The 27,787-nt window shown below is 40.7% G+C and overlaps 1 protein-coding gene across 3 annotated transcripts in view; it reads left to right on the top strand.

The window, feature by feature from the left end:
• Positions 1 to 27,787, top strand: part of LDLRAD4 (low density lipoprotein receptor class A domain containing 4) — a 368,881-nt gene that overhangs the window by 144,666 nt on the left and 196,428 nt on the right. For all 3 annotated transcript variants that reach the window (XM_059409132.1, XM_059409129.1, XM_059409130.1), the window contains one exon: positions 25,683 to 25,823. Coding sequence is in view for 2 of the 3 variants with exons in the window: in XM_059409129.1 (XP_059265112.1) it covers positions 25,683 to 25,823 (141 nt within the window). In the remaining variant the exon portion in view is untranslated. The remainder of the gene's footprint in view (positions 1 to 25,682; positions 25,824 to 27,787) is intronic.

Here is a 27,787-nt window from a genome sequence, read left to right as displayed (position 1 = left end):
AGGCTTACCTTTTATCTAGTTTTGTGCTTGGCTCAAAAGAAATGCAAAGATGAAACAAGTTGGAGAGCCTGCCCTTACAGAGCAGGTCTCCTGAAGGGGCAAACAGGTGGGCTTTGGAGCTATGCAGACTGGAGAAACTGTCATACCTGCCATTTCTTGGAGCCTATTTCATCCTTGCAATATGGGGTTATTGATACCTACCTCACTGGATTCACCAGGACAGTGTAAGTACAGTGCCTAGTTCAGTTCCTTGTACAGTCAACATCACTGTTGTCATTGTCACTTAGAGGCCAGAGGATAGGCAGGAACTTGGATTTTACAAAGGAAAATCATGTTTCAATTTTTAGTTATATGACTAATTGGAGAATATGATAAAGTCCCCCATTGACACAATGAGCCATTTTTGACTTACTTTTGCATTTCTGTGTTTGCTGCAGCCTAGCAGGAGGTCCATTAAACCAAAAGAACTCATTATTGTTTTTAGACTAGGGATAGTGAATGAGGAGGCTGGCTTTCAGATAGCTGCCTGCACTGTTTTCAGCTTGAAATGTTGGAGAGCTTGGAGTAGGAGGGAGCCCAGAGAACCCTAAGCCCAGACAATCTAGCCCTTCTGGGGAGGGGGTGGGCTTCACTATTTGCCATGAAGTAAAATCCCCATACACTAGGCTCATGCAAAATAGAGGTACCCAAATTCTTTGTGAAGCATATGTAAATAGTTCTTTGGAGATCACTCTTACTCTCATTTTCACTCATGATCATGGATCATTGAAATTCACCTGCAGTTCAAACCAGAGGTAAGATATTTGGTGGCACCCTTGCATGGGGGTCTTTGCACAAGGTAGGGTCCTTAGTCCCAGAAGTGCTGACATACTCCTCAGCTACAAGATTTTTCACATTTCTAGAACATACACAGTCTCTTATGACCCGAAAAACTATTATTTTTATTTGTTCATTCAGATGGGTAATAGCCTAGTGGAATAACATTTCTCCAGATGATTCTCCTCCCTCCAAAGTGGGGTTTGTGTATGTCGATCCAGCCTGTGGTATGCCTGGGCTGTTGATAAGACTGTAATGAAGAGCAGCAGGGGAGGTCCTGATGCTATTCAGCTGAGGAGGGGTTTGGGTGCTTTCTGCTTCGAGGGCACTGTGGTTGCAGGGCAGATGTGTCTTCTTCATGGTCAAGAATATCTGAAGGAGCCAGCCCCAGTCCCAGGCCTGTGAAGGAAATGGACTTGTTTTTGAATAGCTGCAGGAGTTAACATGGGAAGTAGATGACACCCTCAGCTTATCAGAGGGGAAAACATCACCCCCCCCCCCAACCTTTGGAATCCATTGTTTCATCTATCCCACAGGATTACAGTTCTCCAAAGCTGTTGTCTGGAGAGAAAGACTGCTGGCTGTCTCATCTGTGGTCTCGTCAGTAAGCAGGATGGGTGGGCAGGCTTTTCTGCCTAGACCCTGAGTGGGTCCTTCCTGAAGCTGCATGTTAGTTCAACAGAAAGCCTTCCAGGATAGAAGTTTGGGTGGATAGGTCTGTGTTTGGCTGCTGGCCTCATCTCCACAGTGCTTCTTCGCCCACTGTGGAGCTCCTTGGTAGAGGCTATATTGGCTGTTAGTCACTTAGTGATTTGCAGGTCTGGGGATGGAAGGGAAGGTCAACCAGATCTTCAGTCATGACATGGGACTGGTAGAGGGCTTTAAGTCTATTATGATAATGGAAGCTGCTGGGTTGAATGAAAGATAAGGGAAAAGCATTCAGCACAGGAGGGCAGCAGCCTAGGAAGCAGGGTCATTCATGAACTAAGACAAGGAATACCATCGTTGTCCAGTAGGACATAATTAGGAAGTTAATGCTGAGGGTAGTTTAAAGTTAAGTTCAATGCTAGAAAGGTCACCAAAAATCTTCTATTTAGTTGCCTCCTTTTGTTCGAGTACAAAAAACTAAGGCTCAGAGTTTAAAGTCATGCAACCACTTTTTAGCAGACCTGATCCTAGAAACTGGAGTCCTAACCCCTAAGTGTGGGTCTATACCCTGCCACACATTGGCTGTTCTGCACCGTGGCAAATCATCGTCCTCGGTTTACCCTTGGGCAGGTGGGCTCAGTGATGCCCACTAATACCTCTTGTGGGAGATAAGTGGGACAAAGCCCAGGAAGCCCTTTTCCTAATTATAAATGTGAGTATCATGAATGATTGTCACATTCACCAGCCAGCCAGGTAGCCCTGGGCCTCTTGAGGTTCTTGCATTTTTTTTCAAGTTTTGTGAATGGGATCATCCCAGCACCACCACCTTTTGACATTCTGGTTTTGTTCCCAGTTTTCTTTCCCATAACAGCAATGACTTTGTCTTTAGTGGTTTGTGGTTCCACCTTCATTCATGGGTCCATTATCTTACATGATGCCTGAGGTCAGCAGGGCTCATTATCACACAATGCTATAGAGATAAATAATGAAAACAGACCTCATCCAGGAACCACTGTGCTGATTATATAGCGGCTTGGGGAAAGGTTGGTGTGTACTTCAGATGTCTGTGTTTCCTGGTACAATACCTGTATCTAGTGAAACAGGAATTCATTCGTTCGGTCACTTACTCAACAAAATTTTATTTTCTCTTTGCAAAGAAATGTAATTGCTACAGTTAAAAAAAAAAAAAAAGCTATCCCACGTGTTATTGCAAAAAAAAAAATATGAGCTGCACAAGAGTTATATTAAGGGGTAAAAAACAAATTTGTTATAATGAAAGGTATCAGTAATAATCATAGCACACACTTAGCATGTTGCTCTTTATGCCACACACTGTTCTTGGTGATTTCTACGTCTGTTATTTGAGTAAATTCACATAGCAACCTTCTGACTCCTTTTTAATAGGTAAGTGAACTGAAGCACAGAGAGATTAAGTGACTTGTCCAATGTTGCCAAGCCAGTAAGTAGTCAGGTCGCTCATCAAGTCCAAGTATACTGGCAGCAGTATCCACTCTTAACCACGTTGCTACCCTGCCTCTGAAATCAACCACTGCCTTAGAAAGATGAGGGCAACTAACTGTGATTGAGAAGTGGCTCACAGCTTGAGTTTCCACAGTTCACACCTTGGGGTAGTAGGGAGAGATCAGGCCAAGGTCTGATCAAGATCTGGAAATTAGAAAAGTATTTTAAGAAATGGATACACGGGGTGCCTGGCTGGCCCAGTAAGCCCCACTTTGGGTGTAGAGGTTACTTAAATGAACAAGTAAGTATAAACTTATTTAACTTAAACATAAAAAAAAAATAAGTGTGTTGGCATAAGTTGATTCCTTCTCTCCCAGATTTACCCACTGTAATTCACAAACTTTGTGTAAAACTTCCAGGCACACGTAAGAGGCTGAGGGTTTCCAGTTTTTCTACTTTTGAATGGTGGCTTGAATACATCTCTTAATTTGTGAATAGTGATTTGATGGTTTATATGAATTGGTGCTCCCATTACAGTGGCCTGGATTATGGCCTGTATATGTCAGGAGTCCTTTTTGCTTGATTTATTGTAAGTAATTTTTGCGCGTTTCCTTTCATCTACCTTTCTTACTCTATGTTTCACAACATGGCACTTCTGACACCACCGGGCCATGTTAGTCAATGACCTTCATCTACTGAGGAAGAGAGGCCCTGGGAAATTAAAGGCTTTCCCAACTCTGTGGCTCCCCTTTTGTTTAAATATTGACAGTGGTAGTCCTGGAGGCTTGGCTTTCCAGACGTTCAAGAGTCCTGAGCCCGCACTGAGCCCTGAACACTTGCTTGTTACCCGAGAACCTTAAGGGTTCGTCCTGCCTCAGTAGCTTATTCTCTACTTTGTCTCTTTTCTATCTCCCAGCCCAGCCCAGCCCTGGCCATGGTGGGCACTCCGTGCTGGAAGCAGGCTCCTTCATTCTCCCCCACTCCCGGGCACTGAGTCTGTACTGGAACCTCCAGCCCTGTCCGGACACTTGCCTTTAGGAACCCGCTTGGTGCCTTCTTTATCGGGCGTCTCACCTGGTTCTGTCAACTCACAACTCCTATGCTCCCATCTGACTCGACACCTGGGACATGGAAGCTTATGCCATTAGACCTTGCCTGTGCCAGGCCTCCTTCAGATCATTGTTCCTGTCTGAGAGGCTTTTAAAACTGCCTCTCCTATTGATACCCCAAATAACTTCTCATGTTTCCTTTGTCCCTCATCTCTTCTGGGTTCTGGGTCTTTATTATTCCACAGTGGGCACCTGTCACTATGGATGGGACTTAGGTCTAATACAGTCAACTTTTGAATAACCTATACTTTTGTAGGTTGCGTGTTGAGACACATAAACTGCCTTTGGTATGCCAGGTTCAAAGTTTTGAGCAGCGGCTAGTGAACAAACATTTTGAGATATGGCTGGCTGGCACCATCTGCCAGACAGTAGTTTGGTTCCAAAAGTGTGCATACGTGGGCCAGGCACTATGCCAGAGCTAGAGTGCTGGCCTGTCACTTGTAGCTCCCACTCTCAGGGGACTTTCAGCTCAGTCCTGCCACCTTTAGACTTTGGATGGTTAGGTTTTGAAACCAGACAATAGAAATGCTGTATAAATGAAAGCAAAGATTTTTTAATTCTATGGTAGCTTGACTGTATGACATAGAAAACTGCTTCAGGTACTTTTGTCACAAAAAATAAAAACTTACAGTAAATGCTTCAGTTGGAATGTATTTTACTAGCTTTATAAATTACCTTAGGGCCATATTTATAGAATCATTAAGAGTCTAAAGGGGTCCCTTAAATTTTTCAGTTATACTTTGCTGCATTTTATTGGGGGAAAATGTGTGCTATAATGGTATTTGGAAATCCACCTAAGTCTTAGGACAAGGACCTCTGTATATAGACATATATAATATGGACTCAGGTTCTTCGATGTTCATTCAGTCCTTTTGTCCTTTTACAACATCTTGTACAATATAAGTGATGATCCCAGTTGGAAAGCAGTTAGCATTAAGCCAGAGTTTTAGATCGTGGTTTGGCCCAAACTTAGTTTCAGATATAATATATATTTGGGAATCTTTTAAGTTCCTTACACGGATCATGTAATTTCATCCTTAAAATATCCCCACAAGGTAACCTGTGAACTGTGACCCAGAAGAGATAAGCCACTTGCCCAAGATCAGCTCGGTAATCAGTGGTTGCCCCAGGATTTGAACCCAGGTGTTCTGATTCTAGTTCCACCATGTTATAGCCCCTCCTTTTTGGGGGGGGGGCTGAAGTTTCTCATCTCTAAAATAAGGAAATTGGATTACACAATTTCTAGTGTTTCCTCCAGCCCTAACATTCTCTGTTTTCAGCTGGTAGAAGACCGGACACACTCCTGTGCCCATGCTTACCCAGGCCCCTCATACACACATGACAGCTGAGTGGTCTGGTCAAAATGCCTGACTGAATACTGTGCGTGATGCCCTGGAGGAGGACAGAATCTTTCTGCCATTCTGTGTGCACCTTCAAGGGAGAAGCACCCATGTGTCCCTTGGTAATTGGTTTCAGCTCTTGTGATTTATAATGGAAAAAGTGCCACAATATTGAGAACCTTTTTTAAAGAGGGGAGGTTCTTGAGACACAGCCCAACAGAGCACAGAATGTCTTTTTAACACCTTAATTCTTCCCAAAATAAAGGACATGGGTCTTAACTGAAGATAAATTTCACAAAAGCGTGTTTGAGCTCCAATGCTTATTCTGCTAGAGACTTCTAAGTGAAACATTGCTCAGGCTTTGGAACCCAAGTGCAGAGCTTCCTTGCATGGCTTATGGAACACAGCAGTCCCCTCTCAGCCGGGGACTCATCACTTCCTGGCTGACTGTGGACTATTCTCTTTAGAATACTCTGGACAGCTTAGAAAATGTTGGTTTTTGCTGGTGTTGGAAGTCACCTCGATCCTCTGTGTCCCAAATGTACAAGAAACTCAGTGTAGCATGGCAGATGCTTATGTTGGCGGGATGTTCTCATCAGAGCAGCCCCTGAGTGTGGTGATCAGATGGGGAAGCTCCCCTAAGTAGCCTTCCTCCACATCATACAGAGAAAAACATACCAGGGTCACTGGGCAAAATAATCATTGAATTTTTTAATAGGAGCAGAGAGTACCTTTGTGCATTTAGTCCACAGAAAATTTTCTTTTTTTTTTTGTTTTTGTTTTTTTTTTTTTTTGAAAGATTTTATTTATTTGACAGAAAGAGGTCACAAGTAGGCAGAGAGGCAAGCAGAGAGAAAGAGAGGAGGAAGCAGGCTCCCTGCTGAGCAGAAAGCCCGATGTGGGACTCCAATCCAGGACCCTGAGATCATGACCTGACCTGAAGGCAGAGCCACCCAGGTGCCCCCACAGACTAACTCTTCAAAGTCTCTTTATAATGGGATCACTGTGCAGGAGGGAATAGTCAAGTTGCCTTTCAGGCCCTTGCTGTCCATGTTTGTGTGTGCATGTGTAGGCGGGCATGGTGTTTATAGACATGTGTTTCTGAGTACACGTATGAGGATACTTTTGTTTGCCTTGACACTTACTTCCCGATTACTTGTGTCCTGGGGAGAAGCAGTAGCTAGATGTGGAAGGTGTGTGGAATTTAGGAAGCCCGCCTGGGTTTTGCCCCACTCTCTTTCAATCTGTAGATGCTGCAGTCACCATTGCCACGGGGGCCCCCTCCTCCTGCCCCTCCACATCTGACCTACACACCATAGCTTGGTATGGGCCTGGAGGCCCAGAGCCCAGGACTGGGGAGAGTGAGCCTGTGAGGAATTGTTTTCTGGCTTTTCCCCAGTCCACTATCTGCTCAGTGAAACTTTCCGAGCATCACCTGGCTCATCTGAAATAATGTGCAAAAAGCCTCTACTACAGGACCTGGCATACGTAGTCGTTGATCAAATGCTAAGTGAGTGAATAAATAACAGTGAGGATAACAGCAAAAGTTAAGGGCATCTGATGTTTGATGACCCTCTGGTTGCAAAGTTGCTTTCATTTTGGTTAGTCTGAGGGGGAAGCTGAAGAAAAGGGAAGCTGACACTTGTCTAAGCTGACACTTGTCTGAGAAAGCAGTACAGGTGTCCCCCCCCCCTTTTTTTTTAAGATTTTATTTGTTTATTTGACAGACAGAGATCACAAATAGGCAGAGAGGCAGGCAGAGAAAGGGAGAGAGGAGGAAGCAGACTCCCTGCTGAGCAGAGAGCCCAATGCAGGGCTTGATCCAGGACCCTGATATCATGACCTGAGCCGAAGGCAGAGGCTTTAACCCACTGAGTCACCCAGGCACCCTAGTACAGGTGTTCTACAGATAAAAGAAAACAGTGATTAACTGTGAGAAATGTAAAAGAAAGAATGAGTGTGAGCACCCATGGACTCAGCCCTCCCAGTTCTAGAAGCAGCTGAAGTCACAGCTCAGGGGAAAATATAGTAAATGGGGTTTTTCCCCAAGTCTCCTTAAAATCAAGAATCTTTCTACCCGGGGCGCCTGGGTGGCTCAGGGGGTTTGAGCCTCTGCCTTCGGCTCAGGTCATGATCTCAGGGTCCTGGGATCGAGCCCCGCATTGGGCTCTCTGCTCTGCAGGGAACCTGCTTCCTCCTCTCTCTCTCTCTGCCTGCCTCTCTGCCTACTTGTGATCTCTCTCTGCCAAATAAATAAATAAAATATTAAAAAAAAAAAAAAGAATCTTTCTACCCTAAAGGCCCAGAGTTGTCAGAGTTCTAGAAAAGTGGTAACTCACTATGATTACCCCAATATCAATGAGATAAAACAAAGGCTCTGGACATCAGTAATATTACAGATGTTTGCTTCTCAATCCTCAGTAGCAGGTTAAAATGTGCCCAGCCAGTGACTGCCGTTGGGATCCAGGGGGCTCACTCAGCAACCTAGGCTGCTCTTAATAACTCCAGAGACACACTCCTTTTCCCAGCATCATCTTTGAACTTCTGGTCAGTGGAGATCATGTTACCAAGATGAATTGGAGTTATCCCCATGTGTGCATCTGAAGATTTGGAGAAAGTCCTGTTCATGCGGTTCCTTCTCACGTGTCCTTTATCTCATAGGAAACTTGTGATCATTGACATTTTGTCATTTTGGCGTAGAATTTAAGTATAATTTTCTCTGCATGAAAAACATACATACTTAAATTATTCTCTAGGGTTTATTGGCTTCTCATTTGGACATATAGTAGAGAGGTCGTGAGTATACTAGTTTGTACAATTTACCCAGCTTTAATAGCTTTAATTAGCAAAGACAAATGAGCCCTTCTGAATCATTGTGAAACCCATGGAGTGAAGCATGTGCTGGTTTTTTTTTTTTTACATATTTCTCTTTAACTTATATGTCTGTGTGGGTAGTTTGTAGTGAAAGCACAGATTTTGGGTGCAAGTGAAGGAAACAAATCTGATCCCCTAAGTGTACTTCTCTCATCCCCTCCCCCGCCCCCACTTTGGATTCAGTTTAAGTCCAAGCAATTATTAATCACGTACTCTGCCAGCTGCTGGGGATGCAAAGACATGATGTTGCGGCGAGAGAGGTGTCACCAGTGGGTGAGACAGACAAATAGACAGTGACAGCAACATGACAAGCACTGCACTGGAAGGAATGTGCTGGTTGCCATGGGAACACAGAAAGAGACAGCAGTATTTTATTGTAGTGGGAATGGAAAGGTTGGGGAAGGCTTTATAGACGTGGCACTATTTTTTTTTTTCTCCTGAAAGGTCAGGTAAGGGGTGGGAAGAGCAGGTCATCCTAGGCAGGAGAAATAGTGTACACCAGAGCACAGTGAAAGGTGTGCTTGAGAACATCATTGTGTTTTGGTGTGTCTGGCTTCCAGGGTAATATGTAAAGGAGTTGGGAAATAGATTTGTAAAAGTAGTCAGGAGCACTTTAGGAGGAAGAGTCGCATACACCTAGCTAGTATGGACTGTATTTTGAAGGTTATAGGAATCTATTGAAGGATTTTGTTATTTACTTATTCATTCATTCATTCACTCATTCATGCATCCATCCATTCATTCATTCATTTATTAATTATGTTCAGTTAGCCAACATAAAATACATTATTAGTTTTTGATGTAGTGTTTCAGCGATTCATTAGTCGTGTGTAACACCCCGTGCTCATCACCACATGAGCCCTCCTTAATACCCGTTACCTGGTTACCCCAACCCCCAACTCCCCTCTCTTCTGCAAATGGTGAATATTCATCCTTTCTGATGGCCGAGTAATATTCCATTGTATATATGAAGCACATCTTCTTTATCCATTCATCTGTTGAAGGACATCTTGGCTCCTTCCACAGTTTGGCTATTGTAGACTTTGCTGCTATGATTATGTGGGTGCAGGCGCCCCTTCTTTTCACTATGTCTGTATCTTTGGTGTAAACACCTAGTAGTGCAGTTGCTGGGTTAGGATGGTTTTATTTTTAACATCTTGAGGACCCTCCATACTGTTATCCAAAGTAGCTGTACCAGCTTGCATTCCCACCAATAGTGTAATAAGGTCCCCCTTTCTCCACATCCTCGCCAACACTTGTTTCCTGTTTTGTTAATTTTTGTCATTCTGACTGGTGTAATGTATCTCATGTATTTCCCTGCTGCTGAGTGATGTTGAACATTTTTTCATGTGTCTGTTAGCCATTCGTATGTCTTCTTTGGAGAAGTGTCTGTTCATGTCATCTGCCTATTTATTGATTGGATTCTTTATTGTTGGGGTGTTGACTTTGAGAAGTTCTTTATAGATCTTGGATACCAGCCCTTTATCTGTTATGTCATTTGCAAATATCTTCTCCCATTCTGTAGGTTGCCTTTTAGTTTTGTTGACTATCTTTTGCCATGCAGAAGCTTTTTATCTTGATAAAGTCCCAGTAGTTCATTTTTGCTTTTGTTTCCCTTGCGTTCAGAGACCTTTCTTGCAGGAAGTTGTTGTGGCCAAGGTTGAAGAGGTTACTGCCTGTGTTCGCCTCTAGGATTTTGATGGATTCCTGTCTCACATTTAGGTCTTTCATCCATTTTGAGTTTATCTTTGTGTATGGTATAAGAGAATGGTCCAACTTCATTCTTCTGCATGTGGCTGTCTTAATTTTTCCAGCACCATATATTGAAGAGGCTGCCTTTTTTCCCATTAGATATTCTATCCCGCTTTGTTGATTATTTGGCCATAGAGTTGAGGGGCCATATCTGGGCTCTCTATTCTGTTCCATTGATCTATGTATCTGTTTTTGTGCCAATGCCATGCTGTCTTCAGGATCACAGCTTTGTAATATAGCTTGAAGTCAGGCACTGTGATGCCCCCTAGGTTTGTTTTTCTTTTTCATCATTCCCTTGGCAATTTGGGGTCTTTTCTGGTTCCATACAAATTTTAGGATTGTTTGTTTCAGCTCTGTAGAAAATATTGATGGTATTTTGATAGGGATGGAATTTAAAGTGTAAATTGCTCTGGGCAGCATAGATATTTTAATGATATTTATTCTTCCAATCCATGAGCATGAAATGTTTTCCCCTCTCTTGGTGTCTTCCTCAATTTCTTTCATAAGTGTTCTATAGTTTCTAGAGTATAGATCCTTAACCTTTTTGGTCAGGTTTATTCCTAGGTCTCTTATGGTTTTTGGTGCAATTGTAAATGGAATTGATTCCTTGATGTCTCTTTCTTCAGTCACATTGTTAGTGTATAGAAATGCAACTGATTTCTGTGCTTTGATTTTGTGTCCTGCCACATTGCTGAATTATTGTATGAGTTCTAGTAATTTGGGGGTGGAATCTTTTAGGTTTTCCACATAAAGTATCATGTCATCTGTGAAGAGAGAGAGAGAGTTTGACTTCTTCATTGCCAATTTTTTGAAGAATTTAAAGTAGAAGAGACACACGTTATTTATGATTTGAAAATAGCTATTTACTTGATAGAATAAACTTTCCTTCACTCAGCAAGGTTTTTTTTTTTTTTTTGAGAACCTATTTCATGCCATATATTTTAGTAGGCCTTGGGGAAGTAACATTAAATAGTACCTTAAAAATTTCCTACATTCAGGCAAACTTAAATTCTATTGATCAGAGAGTGTAAACAATACAAAAAAGTTAATTGTAGAACTTATTAAAAGGTGTTAAATGCTATAGAAAATACAAAGCCAGGAACATAGGCAGTCTTGGACATGGGTTGGGAGAGCTACATTTTAAATGGAGTGCTTTATTTTACTTGAATAAATAGAAAAATTACTTTTTTTTTTTATTTGGTTTTGGTGCATGTTTGAGGACTCAGGTTCTATCCACATTTGTCTTTTATTTTTGTCTTTAATTATTGCTGTTTTATGAATTTGTGTATAGAAATAGTATTGAGGAAACCTCCTATATTGGCTGCGAAATAGCATTAAAACTCCACTCCATGTCCATTTAGTGTATTTACACCTTCCAGTAATGTGGACAAATATGAGGAATTGGAGTTTGGAGATGGGAAAACTAAAGAGTAACCTCAGGGGGCACCTAACTGACTCATGATTTCAGCTCAGGTTGTGCGTTCAGGGTCATGAAATTGAACTCTGCATTGGTGCCCACACTCAGCATGGCGTCTACTTGAGGGTTTCTTCCTCTGCATCCCCCAGTGCATGCTTTCTCTCTCTCAAATAAATAAATAAATAAATAAAATCTTTACCAAAAAAAGGGTAATGGAAAATCTTTACCAAAATAAAAGGTATCATTGGTTATTTAAGTGAGACTATTTGCTTCTGTCTCCATTAAGGAAGGAGCAAGATAGAATGGGGTAGACTTCAGCAGGAATGTTGGAGCTGAAGTGACAACAAACATGAGTTTTCCATGCTGAAGCGGATGACCTTGGGAGCTGGATGAATTGTTCTCCTCAGATGCTTCTATACTTATGGAATCATTGATAGTACTGTGGTTATCAGCCCAGCTGATCTGATCTCAGCTGCTGCAATGGTGAACAAGTCCTTGGAGCAGGTCATTGATCATGTTTGAGGGTCCATTTTGTTTGAGGTAGATGCCAAAGGGTAGGCAAAAGTTGAAAATGATTGTAGCCTATGAGGGGAGACATGGTTCCATGAAAGTTAGAGCAGAGGCATTCTAGGACAGATGATCAAGAGCAACAGGGTTTCCAGAGCTCCTGGGTGCTGGGTCATCAGGTCATACCACACAAGTGGAACAAAATCCCACCTGGGCATGCCCTCAGGGAAGAATTGAGCAGAATGACAGATTAGTTGTTAATTGCCGATGTAAGAGTTTTATCAACCAGTGTTCCACTGAAGAAGATGGATTTAAGATCCTGGTCTAGATTATTAATCAATTGTTTTGAAGTTTCTTAAGTCTACTAGAAATAGTCTTTTTTTGGTCATTGGGTAGACAGGCAAAAGGACTCAGGAAGTCCTTAATTTGCTCATGGCACTATGAAGAAATTCTTTATCAAAGTCCTGAAATGGGCAAAAAAATGCCTTGTATTTGTGGAACTTGGGATTCTCACGTGGTCTCTGTTGGCAGAAGTAGGTAATTTTCTCCATTAAAGCAATAACCATGGGTGGAAGTGGAGGGCAGGGTTGCAGGTTCTGTATCTTTCCTGTCCAAGGCAGAATTGGTCCTGGATCAGTGGGAGCCTTCTGGAGGGCCAAGAGGGTTCCCCTGTTAGATTTCCTCCTTCTAAAATACGGCATTTAAGGGAGGACATGGTGATGGCTTTTCACCCATATTGATCCCTGCTTTGAATCTGACTAGTTGTGGAAACCAAAGGCCCTCATTTTAAATATCTGAAGATCTTCCTCTGGACGCGAAAGGCTAACTCTTTCTACCCACACTGAGCATCTTTAGGGCCATGTGTGTTGTGAAGAAACTTTGAGACTTGACCAGATATAGCACCATCATGGATAGGAGTTCATCAACTTCTCCTGGAGGACAGAAGGGCTGAAGTGGGAAGTTTATTTGAGGGGATAAAGAAGGACTTTCAAGGAACCAATCAAGGAAATAAGACAAAACAAAACGTAGCAAACCTTCTTTGATTGAGGCAAGGGATATTCTCCTTACAGTAGAGCATCCTATTAACCACTAAAAAAGTACAAAGTCACCATCTCAAAATTCCAGCGTGGGCTGTCTAAAGGAGGCAGAGAACACAAGAGTCTATGTAGCCATCTCCCTGGTGCACTTTAGGTTAGCAATTTGGATTTGTGGAGTTCTCGGGAGGTATGAGTTTTCAGAGAAGGGAGATTTCTTAAAGGGTATTTGACAGTTTTGGAGGACCCCAGGCAGACAGCTTTGCCAGGCTCGAGACAAGAAAGTGAGGCAGTTTGTACCCAAATAGAAGATAACTAGCTGTGATTAACTTGAGGACAAGACTGGATCAGCAGTACCGGGAATTGAAAAATACCTGCTTTACTCCTGGACTCCTGTGAACTTGAGTATAAATATTAAAAAATGAAACAGGTGGTGAACTCAATGTCCACACCTAGTTCTCAGGGTGCTGGAAGCTGTCAGGGAAGGATCTGGCTGTTTCCTGAACAAATAGTCCAGTGCTTTAGCCAGACAATAGACTTTCTTTCCAAAACGTACAAGACTGCACTGAGAGAGAATATTGCAATTTAGGAATTAGGCCAGATGACTGGGAAGGGACAGATGGAAAAAGCCTAAATATTTGTGACATTGAACACTGGAGAGGGCATAATTCCATAAGTGAGGACCACAGGTAATCAAAAACTACTCTGGCTAGTAATTTTAACTAATTCTTTGCCTTAAAAATTTTTATATAATTTGCTAGTAATATATTTGAATTTTATCTCCTTTTTGTCTCTTTTTCTACCTCATTTTCTGTATATGTATATATATATATATATATATATATATATATATATATATATATATCTCCCCAGTGAGGATATTTGCTCAGTTAGAGAAGACTTTCTTCACTCAAAGGGATATGGTAGTTAATTGTGTTTCCTATGAGAATCTGGATGCAGGACGTGTGGGTGGCTCAGTCGGTTAAACATCTGCCTCCAGCTCAGGTCATGGTCCCAGGGTCCTGGGATGGGGCCCCGCATCAGGTTCCCTGCTCAGCGGGGAGCCTGCTTCTCCCGCTGCGCTTCCCCCTGTTCGTGTTCTCTCTCTCTGACAAGTAAATAAATAAATAAATAAATAAATAAATAAATAAAATAAATAAAAAGAAAGAACCTCTGAATGAGATTTTATTTCTGTTCATTGATTTATTTAACATATATTTATTGAATACTTATGATTTACCAGGCCCTATTCCAGACCCTGAGAATTCTTCAGTAAACTGAGGCAAACAGAAGTCCCTACCTGCCTTCATGTAGTTTATATTCTAGTGGCAGGGGGAAAGATTATGCATATATTTAAATACAATGTTAGATGGAAATTGGTTGTGGAGAAACAGAAAATAGGAAAGGAGTATGGGAGGGAATGTAATGGAGAAAGTATTCCAATTTTATTTCATTTTATTTTTTTATTTTTTCATATTATTTTTTAAGGATTTTATTTATTTATTTGTCAGATAGAGAGTGCATGAGCAGGGGGAGCATCAGGCAGAGGGAGAAGCAGGCTCAGGCAGAGGGAGAAGCAGGCTCCCTGCTGAGCAGGGAGCCTCATGCAGGGCTCCATTCCTGGGATCATGACCTGAGCTGAAGGCAGATGCTTAACCGACTGAGCCACCCAGGCACCCAGGATTCCAATTTTAATCGGAGTAGTCAGAGACTACCCTACAGAGATGTTGTTGACATTTGGGCGAAGGCCTGATGAAAATGAAGGAGTTAGCTAAGCTGATATCCTGAGAAAGTGTGTTGCAGGCAAAGGAACAGCAAGTGTAGGGGAGCCTTGTGTGTTCAGGGGACAGTGAAGAGGCCACTGACCCCAGAGCCAACTAAAGGAAGGAGAGAGAGGTTGGAGAGTCCAGTTATGGAGGGTTGTGTAGAGTTCATTGTAAGGACTTTGGATTTCCTTCTGAGTGAAGGCATTTGAGAGTTTTTTTTTTTTTTTTTTTTTAAGATTTTTTTTTTTTGCAGGAGAGAAAGAAAGGGAGAAAACAAACATGAGAAAGGGGGAGGGGCAGAGGGAGAAGCAGACTCCTTGTTGAGCAGGGCATCCCATGTACGACTCGATCCCAGGACCCTGGGATCATGACTTGAGGAGAAGGCAGATGCTTAATTGAATGAGCCACCCAGGCATCTTGCATTTGAGAGTTTTGAGCAGAGGAGAGACCTGATCTGGCTTCCATTTCAGCAGGAACATTCTGGCTGCTTTCTTGGGACTAGAATATGATGGGAAGGACTGGGAAAAGATGGGTTACTAGTCAGAAGACTAGTATTAGGTTACTGAAGGTTAACCTAGTATTAGGTTATTGAAGTAACCTGGTTGAGAGATGATGGCACTTTAGACAAGGGTGACTAGAATGAGGTGATGAGAAGGGGCCAGTTTCCAAATGTATCTTGAAGGTGAAGCTAATAGAATTTTTTGATTAATTGGGGAAAAGAGTCAAAGATAATTCCAGTGTTTTTGCCTGAGCAACTGGAAGGATGAAATTTCGAGATATAGAAAGTTATGTGTGGAGCCAGGTTGCATGGGCAAAGGAGATATCTGGTTTTGGTCCTGGTAAGTTCAGATGTTTATTACATTCCACATGGAGATGTTGAGCAGGTGATTGGAAGAATCAAGAGCCTAGGGAGAGGTGGGAACTTCTAGTATCACTGTGGGAGTTATTAGCATGGAGACACCAGACTGCTTGAGATCTCAAGGGAATGGGCTGAGGGTGAGCCTAGGCATTCAAAAATGCCCCCCAAATGAGGAGGTTTGGAGAAGTAGTGGTCATTGAGGTAGGAGGACATGTCTTTGGATGCATGAAGCAGTTGGTTCCAGGTGGTGGGATTGATCACCTCCGTCACAGGCAGTGTGGTAAGGTGAGGCCAGAGGTGACCATGTTGGGGCAAACAACATGGAGATCATGGGGGACCTGGAAAGGCAATTTTGGTGCAATGATGGAGGCCAAAGCCTGACTGGAGTTTGTTTAGGGAAGAATCGCAAATTAGAGGCACTAAGCTACGGGAACAGGGAAGCAAAGAACAGGAACAAAAGCGTTTTTAATTTAAAAATGGGGAAAGTTATAGCACATTGCTACAGTTGATGTGAAGGATCCCATAGGGATGGTGTTGATAATCAGTATGTATAAAATATCCAGAATTCAGAGATTTTTATTTATTTATTTTTAGGGTTTTTATTTATTTATTTATTTATTTGACAGAGATCACAAGTAGGCAGAGAGGCAGGCAGAGGGAGAGAGAGAGGAGGAGGAAGCAGTCTCCCTGCTGAGCAGAGAGCCCGACGAGGGGCTTGATCCCAGGACCCCGAGATCATGACCCAAGCCGAAGGCAGAGGCTTTAACCCACTGAGCCACCCAGGCACCCCAAGAATTCAGAGATTTTTAAAGATCATCTTTCATTTGGATAATTAAGACCAGGCAACAGAAGTCCCAAAGGGCTAAAGTGGGATTTCATCCTTCAAGATTTCGGTCTTAAACCATGGATTTATAAGAACTGAAAGGACTTTTAAATGTAAGACATTCAGTGGTGAATTTTTTGTTGGGGGATGCCTTTTTCCAGTGAAATCTCAGAGGAAATCCTAACCTATGTGCAGATCCCAGTGGAACTGCCAGGATTGCTTCACTGACCCACCCCCACCCCATCTCCTGCAGATGACCCTGATGTCTCAAGGGGAACACCTCGGTTATTCAGAGCAGAGATTCAAAAGCATTGGTTTAAGCCAGACACCTCATTTACCAGCAAGGAATCTAGAGGTTAAGATTCTTACTTGAGAAGAAAAACAGTATTTAAGAACTAGAAAAGAAGCCAGTTTTCTGAGTTTCAGGACCATGGACTATTTATGTCTATCCTTGGCCCCTAGGGCCATGCTCCTTATCCCAAACAGTACAGGACTGAATGAATGAATGAATGAATGAATGAAGCAATGAATGGCTTAGAGAGAAAGAGCCTGAGGCCCAGAAGTTGTGATGCCCAAGGATAAATGCCTCCCTTTTGGCCCTGTGGGTCTCCTTTTTGGGGCCCAGGTTGGTGCTGTAGCGTTTATGTTGGTTCTGTGAGTTGGATGTGGCCCTCATAGGCTGTTATACCTCATATGCAGAGGGAAACATCTTTTAGTGGGCCACTTAAAAACTCTTGCTGAGTTTTGTGATTTAGGCTGCTCACTCCGTGGAGCAAAGGAATAAGAAAACCACTATCTGAGTTTAGTCTTGGTGAGTATATATTAAATGCTCAATTCTGTCCAATCACCATGACATTCAAATACATTTATTTAAAGCCTATGGATTGAGAGCCTTTAACAGTCCTCAGCGAGGCAGACAAGGTTCTTCATGACTGGATACCTGCTCTCTACCTCCTCTGCCTTATTTTTACATACAGTGACAACCTGTTAAAATGAAAGTTGAACACCCCAGGAACCAAACCCCCACCCTTCTGTATCTTGATCAGCGTGCTGGTTTTATGAGCATTCTTTTTTTTTTCCCTCTTTGTATAAATCCATTGACCTGGATATCTCTCTCTCTCTCTCTCTCTCTCTCTCACACACACACACACACACTCTTAAACACACTGTACTGCTCTAAAATATTTTTTTAAATGTCAGAGTGTATCAGTCCATGTGCTTAATATTCTTTAATGCCTCAGTTCTCATAGTGAAGCAGGTTTCTGTCCGGAGGCCTGGCCCTTTCCTTTCCTTTCCTTTTTCCTCTCTTCTCCCTTCCTCTCATCTCCTCTCCTTTTTCCTTTTCTTTCCTTTCTACTCTCCCCTCCCCTCTCCTTCACAGACCTGGCTTGACCTCAAGGCCTTCCTCTTTTGCTTGCCACTCCCCTCAAGCAGTTCCTCCCTCTCAGGCAGTTACTTGGGCAGATACAACCTACTGGTATCCCTTCTGCTCCTACTGGTCCACCCATGATAGGTGGTCAATTATGTATTTAATGAAATGCAATGTAACTAAAATAGTGTTTATCCTTACGAGGCTGGAGTTGTCTGTCTGTCTGGATTTCTGTTTGGATGATGTCATGGGGAATTCAGTATTTCATTAGTGTCTTTAAGGTTAGGATTGTGATAGATTTAGAATTCTGTAAACATTTGGTGTTCACAGAGATTTCTCCCCTTAAAAGAGGATTTGAACTTTTCTTGATGATAAAATCATACTTAAAATTGTCAAGGAACTTATAAATTACTTAGCAATCCTAGCGCCCAGAGGTGGATGCTGTTTGTATTTTGAACTTTCAAACTGTTTTCCCACGTGCATTGCATATATTGATAAATACTTTGTTCCTCAAAGTGTTTTAAGGTAGTTTTTACCTGCTTGGTTTTAGTACTATGCTAAGAAGTTAGTCAGAATACCTCCTCACATTTTATATACAGAAAAACACAGAAACTAATTCATTCATTAATTGGTTTTAAACACAAAAAAGAAATAGTGCCTTTTGCCAATTCAAATCCTAAAGACTTTTACTGGCTTTTAAAATGCCTTATGATGTTTTGATGAAAGTTAGGCAATATTTAAAGCTGCTCTAAAAGGGAATTGTAGGACTAGAAGTCTAAAGCCTGAAAATACCTTGGATCCTCAAGAGCACATTTTTCACTTATGGTTCTCAGATAATTTCAGACACATTAAAATAATCTTTTCAGCACCATAGCGGGAGTGATAAGCCATATCATAAAATGGATTGAGTTTAAAAAATTTTATTACTATCTTTGATGGGAGGCTCTTCTATGTTAATCTTATTATATGGGCAAATATCCTTTTATCATGTCATATTCATCTTTTTGAAGGACAACCATAGTTTTAGTAGCATCGCTTAAGATACGACTTTTATTAAATACTTGTGGGTAACTTAATTCATTACACAGAATATAAACCTTCTAATTAAATTCCCCCTTGTTCCAAATTTATAACCAGGAGAGTCAGCTCTGTCTTTGAGGGAGGGAAGAGGATCATTAGTAACGCGGTGTCTTTACATTTGACTTTAGGCATGCTGTGTAGATCACTGTGTGATATTAGGTGAGGCACACGCAACTTCTGCAGATCTCTTCCCTCAGACTTCCAAAGAGATCAGTGTGGCTACTATTTAAGTCTCTCACAGGTTACTCAAAGTGTATTCTTTGCATTAAAAGGTTTTGTAGGAGAAGTTGCATATTATCATCCTTAGGCCATTCATATACTGTCAAAAGCTGACATTTGAGAATAGCCCTGAGGATTAGCTTTTCATTTCTGAAGATTCTCAAAGCCTTATCTTCCTAATTTGCTAAATCAGTACTTTCTGGGGCTGTCATTCTGGCTCACTTTGTAGAAACTACTCCAGGATTCTAACTTCACTGAAAGCTGATAAAGGAAATAACCATCTGGAGAGCCTTCTTCCCTTTTTTGACAAAATTAGTTATCTAAGATAACTTCCATACTGTTGTATAGCACCCCTTAATAAAAATGGTGACAGACCCTTTTAAGTCTTAGAAGCAGGAGAAAGTCTGTTTCTGATTAACTGAAATGCCTACCACTCTTGGCTAGCAAGGGCTGGCCACCATGCCTCTGGTTTTCTTGTCTCTGTGGCAGCTTGTTTCCTTGGAATTCAGTGTAATGACCAGTTCCTAGAGCTTTCTTAAGTCACAAAGTTTTTCTCATTCCCCTTGCATTTTTTGGTTTATGTTTTTTGTCTTTCTACTCATTGTTTTTTATTTTTATTGAACTTTACTTTTATGGTAGGTAATCCTGTACTTGCTGGGAATCGGTGATGTGTGTTTAACTCGATAAAAATATTGTCATCTCTATGCTAGGAAATGTGAAAATATGTTGACTGCAGTAAAATTATTTATACTAATTTTAGGAAACTATTAATTCTTCACCTATAGGTTGTTAACAACTAAGTTTAATCTCTGTTATTCACAATATAGGTGCATTCAGAAGGCCCCCATTATTGAGAGCAAATTCTAGATTTTAATGTCAGAAATGTTGGAGCCAGAATCACTTTGTTTTCAGGTTTGTGAATGATAGAAGTGTGAACTGAATGAGTCAGTGTTGCTATATGAATTTTAACAGAAATAGCTATCATAGACTACTTTGCCAATTCACAAAAAAGGCTGATTTTACAGCTGTGATGTAATACTGTATATAGGTCCTTATTTTGTGACTGAGATTATATCTGTGATAACTAAGTCCTTAAAAAAGAGTATAGGAAATATTGAAAACAACTTTTTTTGCCTTTTTCCCGCAGTTTGAGATAAAATTGACATGTAAGTTTAAGTGTCTAACATGTTAATTTGATACTCTTGTGTATTGCAAAATGATGACGGCTATCATATTAGTTAATACCTGGGTCAGATCACCTGTTTACTTCCTTTTTTGTGGTGAGAACGTTTAAGATCTACTCTCTTAGCAACTTCCAAGTACTTTTTGTTGTCTTTTAACTGACAGATTGTTGACTCTACCAAGTAGATTAACTTTTGTCTCTGAGATGGAAGTTTGTTCTTCTGGAGTTCAAGGTTGGGCATTTATTGGGGCACCTACGTGGCTCAGTCAGTTAAGCGTCTGCCTTCCACTCGGGTCATGATCCCAAGGTCCTGTATTTGAGCCCCGCATCAGGATCCCTGCTCCGCCGGAAGCCTGCTTCTCCCTCTGCCACTCCCCCTGCTTGTGTTCCTTCCCTTGCTGTCTCTCTCTCTGTCAAATAAATAAATAAAAATTAAAAAAAAAAAAAGATTGGGCATTTATCTTTGAATCCTGTCCAAGTTTAGGTGTAAAATATAATTGTTAAGGTCCCAGTCCTTAAAATTTTTTTTTGAATATAGATTCCATGGCCAATGTGTGGCTCAAACTCATGACCCTGAGATCAAGAATTGTATGCTGTACCAACTGAGCCAGCCAGGTGCTCCCCAATTTTTTTAAATACAGGTTTGTTTTGTTTTGTTTTTGTTTTTGTATGTAAGCTTGGGATTCACAGAATCATTCTGTTCCTTTATCCTCTCTCACATGGTCTACTCCAGATGGTTAATATTGGTTTGTGCATAATTAGAATGATATTTAAAGCAGAAAAATTTTCCCCTCAATTTGATGGAAATATTGGGCTTGATGGTCTGTTATAGGGAATTCATTTTTTGACTTTGGGTAAGTCAGGAATTCTCTTTGGACTATTTTCTCATCTATGACATGAGAGGTTGGACCACTGTGTCTCTAGGGCCCTCTTAGCATTAGTATTTTATGAAGCTATGACAATTGAAAGTCATAAAATCATCAGAAAGCTTTATGTAGGTATGTAGAAAAACTAAAGAAGACCCTAAATTTGGAGGAAATTCTGTATTGCTTAGAGTATATAAAGTGCTTCTAAAATCTGTTGCTGATTCTGGAAACTTTTTCATAAGAAACAGAGAGTTATTGTAGAAAGAAATTCCATTTTCTTCATTTAAGAATTTCCAACTTTGGGGCAGCTGGGTGGCTCAAAGGTTAAGCCTCTGCCTTCAGCTTAGGTCATTGTCCCAGGGTCCTGGGATCGAGCCCCAAGTCAGGCTCTCTGCTCAGCAGGGAGCCTGCTTCCCCTCTCTCTCTCTCTGCCTGCCTTTCCACCTACTTGTGATCTCTCTCTCTCTGTCAAATAAATAAATTAAATTAAATTAAAAAGAATTCCCAACTTTAAGGGAGAGGAGTTATTTAAGTATTATAGATTTTTAAATTATGTCTATAGCTCCTGAAGGAAAAACTAAGTTCCTGAGTTGTTCATTCTATAGTCCATTACAGTATTACACATCTGAATTCATCATGAATTTTTAGCCAAAATATTTCCAGTGTTTAAGCAATCTTTGATATCCTTCAACTTAAGGCTTGGCAGAAATACTCAATAAGTATATACAAGAAATACTCAACAAAGAATGGATGAAATATAGTAAGAAAATTTTTTTATTCTTCTATCTTCTTTCTCTCACATGAGTTTTATTTCATTGAGTTAGTTTTCTATCTTTAGTGGGTCAAAATGTAGTTTGGAGGTCAAACCTTTGGTCCTAAAGCTTCTGAAATACCCTATTGGCAGTACAGAGTTGTAACAACTAGGATTAATGTCCAAGAATCATCAAAATACCTGCCTATTTTAAGAGAGAAATTTTTAGTAAATTACCAAATACCGACTAAACATTCCAATAAAAAACTATTAACTAAAAAAGGGGCTTAATATAAATAAGTTATCTAATTCTTAGGAGGCAGTGGTTCTTCATCCTCACTGCCCATTAGAGTCATTCTAAGGATCTTTAGTAACAACTGCTGCCCATGTTGCAACTTGGACCACTGCGAACAGTTGCCTAGGCTGGCGCTCAGGCATCAGAAATGTTGTTTTTTAAAGATTTTATTTATTTATTTGACAGACAGAGATCACAAATAGGTAGAGAGGCAGGCAGAGAGAGAGGAGGAAGCAGACTCCCCGCTGAGCAGAGAGCCCAATGTGGGGCTTGATCCCAGGACCCTGAGATCATGACCTGAGCTGAAGGCAGAGGCTTAACCCACTGAGCCACCTAGGCGCCCCAGGGAGAAGCAGGCTCCCTGCTGAGCAAGGAGCCCGATGTGGGACTCGATCCCAGGACGCTGGGATCATGACCTAAGCCGAAGGCAGCTGCTTAACCTACTGAGCCACCTAGGCATCCCCAGAAATGTTGAAAGATGCCCAGGGGATTCCTGTACACAGCTAAGGTTAGAGCCTCTCATCTAGGGCTCTTAGTTTGTTTCAAGTATCACAATAATTTGGTTATTAGAGGACTACTCACTAATGTCTGAACACGCTGGACTTTTGGATAGCCAAGTATGGTGGAGATGGCCTTGAAGGCCAGATCTAGTTGAAAGCCTGCCTCTCACTTGATGGAATGAGCACTGGGTATTATACGCAGCTGATGAATCACTAAATTCTACTTCTGAAACTAATAATATACTTTATGTTAATTAAGTTGAATTTAAATTTTTAAAAAAGAAAAAGAAAAGAAAACCTGCTTCTGTTGATACCATTATGTTACCTTAGATGTTTTACTCTGCAATTTCATTCCACCTTTAGCATTAATCTTTAACACTTAATAACATTATAGCAATTTTCTAGTATTTTCTAAATCACATCCAGAAGTCAATAGATTCAAAATTTCAATCTAGTTGTTTTGATTCAAGTGGCCATGTAATGGAAAGACCTTTAGCTTGATACTTAGTTAATGATTTACCATTGAGAAGATTTAGATTTTTTGAATTTGAAATTCTATGGGTTGATGTCGATGTTTGCAATTATCTAAGAATAAGAGCTTTCTAAGCACATCAGCAGCAAAAGCCTTGTTAATGCATCTTGAGTAATGTTAAGCCTACTTAAGAAAATAAACTGTTTTGAGAATCTTGTTACATATGTGGGATCCTCATTACAAATGAATCTTACACATTCATGAAAGCAGACTTGGAAACTGGATTTTGCCATTTATTAGGAGTTTAATTATGGGCAAGTTGTTCAATCTCTTGAGTCTTAATTTCTTCATCCATGAAATGGGAATAATATCTACCTTAATTATTTCAGAGTCCTTACAAGGCTTAGATTAAATCATTCATTTTTTTCAACAAATGTGTGATTCATTGAGCACCTTTTACTTGCTAGGCAGTGCTCTAGATGTGAAGGATAGAAAGAAGGAAAATATGTCCTTGGAAAGAGAAAATATATTGGTCACTACTCATGTTATTAAAAAAATTCATGTTGTAAGCCCTTTGAAGAGAGCTACTCTTTCATCTCTTGTGTTTGCATGTTTTGATACCTGGCACATAACAGAGAAGGGGCTAAAATATTGATAATATAAGTGAATGAATCACATAATTCATTTCCTTGAATGAACATTTTGTTCTCTGGACTAGGTCTTCCCTGAACAAGTTGAAATGAGTAACATGTGGGGGTATTTCAAGTTCTTGCTGGTTTAAAGTTCCACTTAAACTGGAACGTGGTAGTCTCACCTGAGATCCTTTCAAACCACAGCGATGGTTAATCTTTTAGTTGGAGTTTAATTCAATTTAGATTAGTATTCCCTTCATTCCACTTACCATTTCAACAGCATCAGCCTATTTTTGGCTAATGTCCTTTTCATGTTTGGTATTAATCTGAACTCTAATATTTCTTTTGGAAAGAAAGATAAATTCTTTTCTTGACATCCCTTTTTTCCATTAAGTTTTAAAAAAAAGTCACTTCATAAATGTGATTTCAAACAGCTGGATTTTAATATTTCTACCTTATGGGAAGAGCATTTGGCATTAGCAGTGTTCCCACCACATGGCCTGGATTGCATTTAGCACACAAATTTCTTAACCTGGACACTCTGGCCAGTGATGAACTTGTAGACGTGCAGTTGGGCTGTGTTCACATGCTATTCTAAACTAGGTCAGGGGGTGGGCTGGTATCTTCTATACTCTTTTAGGAATATGGGAACACATGCAGAACTGTAATATCCCTTTCATACTGGGTCACAGAAATACTTTGAGGATTTAAGTCCCCTGTCTCTTTGCAACAGGTAAAAAGGTTATTCTCTTTGCAGCCCTGTTTGTTGTTAGGATAGCTGGAGGAGGCCTTGGTGTGCTGATGCCCAACCTTTTATTTGAATAATGGAAGTTTGGAGTTGAAAGGACCTTGGATTTGATCCAGGCCTGCCACCCATATTCTAGGCAGACAAAATAGAGGAGAAATGAAGAGGCTGTGATAGGCAGCACCAACAGGGGTCTGCGGTGCTTTTCCTGAGGTTTTGTTTCCTAGCCCCGGATTTGTATATACTATGTGAGTTTCGCCAGCTTTTGTGGGTTCTCCTAGGAGAAAGCTCACAGAATGCAAGGTGATACGCCATGTAAGATAGACATAGATGTCTATCTTATGCGCCCACGTGTATATAATTGTGTAATTTCCATTATCCTTTAATGCTTACATTGATAGTAATGTGTTGAGTTTGCAAATTTATTTCAAAGTCTTACAAAAGTAAATTCCATTTTCTTTTACTGATTTGTAGAGATTTCAGAGATTTCATATCCAGCATGGCTGGGCTTCATCATGTTCTTTAAGTTACTCACATGGCCCTTGGCATGTGTGCTTCTCAGGTAGCAGAGATCACCCATTATTTTCCTATGTTTTGCGTTATAAAGTCAGTGCTACCTTTGCCTGCTATTAAAATTGGTTTTTCTTAGGCATGAGATGAATGAATACCAGAGAGGTTAAATATTTTGCTCAGAGCTTCACAACATCCAGTGACAAGTTGGAAATAAAATATACAAGCCTCCTTTTGTTAAGCTTGAACTCCCAAGTTCTGCTGGACCCCCAGCTGCTATTTCCAAGGCTCCCCACATTCTTGGAGGCTTGGGAAACTGCCACAGATGTGTTCACGCAAAATAAGAGCCCTGTATCTATGACTTCTGCTGGGCAGGTCATGGAAGGAAAACACCTGTATTATTCATTTTTGGATTAGAGACATGGAGTGAGTAATATACCGCAGACCCCAGAGTTCCCCTGGCTGGGACACCGTCTTGTGTGTTTCATAGGATAAAAGTCCTTTCCAAGAGAGCCCTCTCTGAGTTCAGTTTTTTAGTATCTACACATAGACTGATTTCCCAAATTACCATGGCACACAAATAGGGAGGGGGGGAAAATTCAAGAGCATCAGCCTTGCATTGACTACTTTATGCTCTATATTGTATTTTTTCAGAGTGCAAATTCACCTGCACCAGCGGTAAATGCTTGTATCTTGGTTCACTGGTCTGTAACCAACAGAACGACTGTGGGGACAACAGTGATGAAGAAAATTGTCTCCTGGTGACCGAGCACCCACCTCCTGGCATCTTCAACTGTAAGTCCCTCTACTTACCTTGGTATCGTTAAGTCGGATTTTGTTTTTTGAAATGGTTGGGAGGTGGGGTCATAGAGAAAGGGAAAGGATGTTGATTTTTGGTTAAGAAAAGAGAGTTTGTACTTTCACAAAGGGAAATTTTTTTTTCTTTCATTATAGAAAGATGGTGTGTCTAAAAGTGGAAAATTCATTCTACTTTCAGAGATGGCCAGTGGTGCTGTGTTTTGGAATAGGCTTTGACTACTTAGAAACACTAACTGGATAACAAACTGAGGGGTTTGGAGGGGAGGGGGGTGAGGGTTGTGTGAGCCTGGGGATGGGTATTAAGGAGGGCACATATTGCATGGAGCACTGGGTGTGGTGCATTAACAATGAATTTTGGAACACACACACACAAAAATTAAATTAAGTTAAAAAAATAAAAAAAGAAATAATATTTTGGGTTAGTATTCATGTCAGTTTTGTAGAAAGTTTTTAGAGTAATTTAAGATAATGATTTTAAAATTTTAAATAAGCAAAGAAATTATGGAGAGTTCATAATTTGTCATGTAATTAAAATAAGAAAATAGAAAAATTTATATGGGACTTGAAAAAGGTTCTGATTTTGTGTTTTTCTGTTTGGCACTAGATGGAAAACAAGTTAAGTAAGGTGTTTACATGTGTGAATCCCAAGGCCGAGGCTTTGAGCATTTCTTGAACTTGAAAAGGTGAAATCAGAGTTTGAAGTTCATCGATGTTTTGATCTCATGGTTTTTATGAAGAGAAAGGAGTAAGCAGTCAGCTTTGAAACACTGCTGAACTTCTCTTAGGAAACTTGTTTTCTTGAGCTAAGTGAAGTGGCTTAATGATGAGAATGTCTTTGAAATAACAGGTCCAAAAGGGATGTTTTCTCCTCTTCATGGGGTCCTACTAAAATCATTTGTTGAAATTTGCTTCTTTCCCAAGTTTTACTGCCATTATTTTGAAAAGTTATATATATTTTTTATTTACAGATTTCAAATTTTTGTTATGGCCATCAGACTGCATAAATACTAATACTATAATGTGAAATAAGAGGAGATTTTTTTTTAAAAAAGAAATGGTTTTCTCTATTCTTGCTTTATTTTAATATTGAAAGCAAACTCAGAAAATGACCATACCTAGTGAGATTGAAGCCTTTTATTTATGCTTGCTAAATTTTGGAGTGTAATAGTGCAATAATTCTCATCAAGTTTTTCTGTTGTCAGTTTGCTTTTTCTTATATTGACTGTCCTTAGAGTCCCATCTCTATACTTTGAGAAGACAATTTAAGGTTAAGAGTATACTTTCTTGGTGTCTGGTCCTTGTGTTTCTTGTGGTGATATTTTCAGAGACCTTGTGCCACATCTTGGTTGTGGAGAGCAGAGTTCCTTGGACTTTCTAGAAGCAATAACTGAGTAACTTTATGGTCATCCGTACTGTAATTTGCATAATGCTGATTGCCTGGACACAGGGAAAGGATCTTCACAGTGAATTGTCCTGCCTACTCCAAGTCTGCCTGCTGGGTTGGGATCCAGGCCACAGCACTCACCTAATAATGGGGCAGCTCTGTGACCTTATCTGCAAGATGGAGCATGAGAATGAGCATTGTAAGGATTAAGTGGGATGGTCATAAAGCACAGAAATGGTACTAAGCACTTGATGTAGGTCAACTAGACTCAAGTCAGTGGGTCGTAGAAGAAAAGAACAATGTAAAGGCAATGCTTTGTTTCTCTGGACTTGAGTAATAGCAAACACATTACATGATAAACTGTCTTAAAATCGTATGCTACTTTCACTGGATTGAGAGTTCTGTATGAAAAGCAGGCAGACCAAACCTTTGGCCCTCTAACCTGGGGCACTTTGGAGACTGTTTCTCTGTATCTTGAAGGTGCTTCCCCTTCACTTCAGGGTAGTTCAGCTGCAGTCCTCTTACTATATTGAATCTTCCCTTCTCTTACCTTCCT

Source organism: Mustela nigripes, chromosome 8 (genome assembly GCF_022355385.1).
Source record: "Mustela nigripes isolate SB6536 chromosome 8, MUSNIG.SB6536, whole genome shotgun sequence".
Classification (NCBI taxonomy): domain Eukaryota; kingdom Metazoa; phylum Chordata; class Mammalia; order Carnivora; family Mustelidae; genus Mustela; species Mustela nigripes.
Note: the sequence above shows the minus strand (reverse complement) of the source record. Positions and strands in the feature narration are given on the sequence as shown.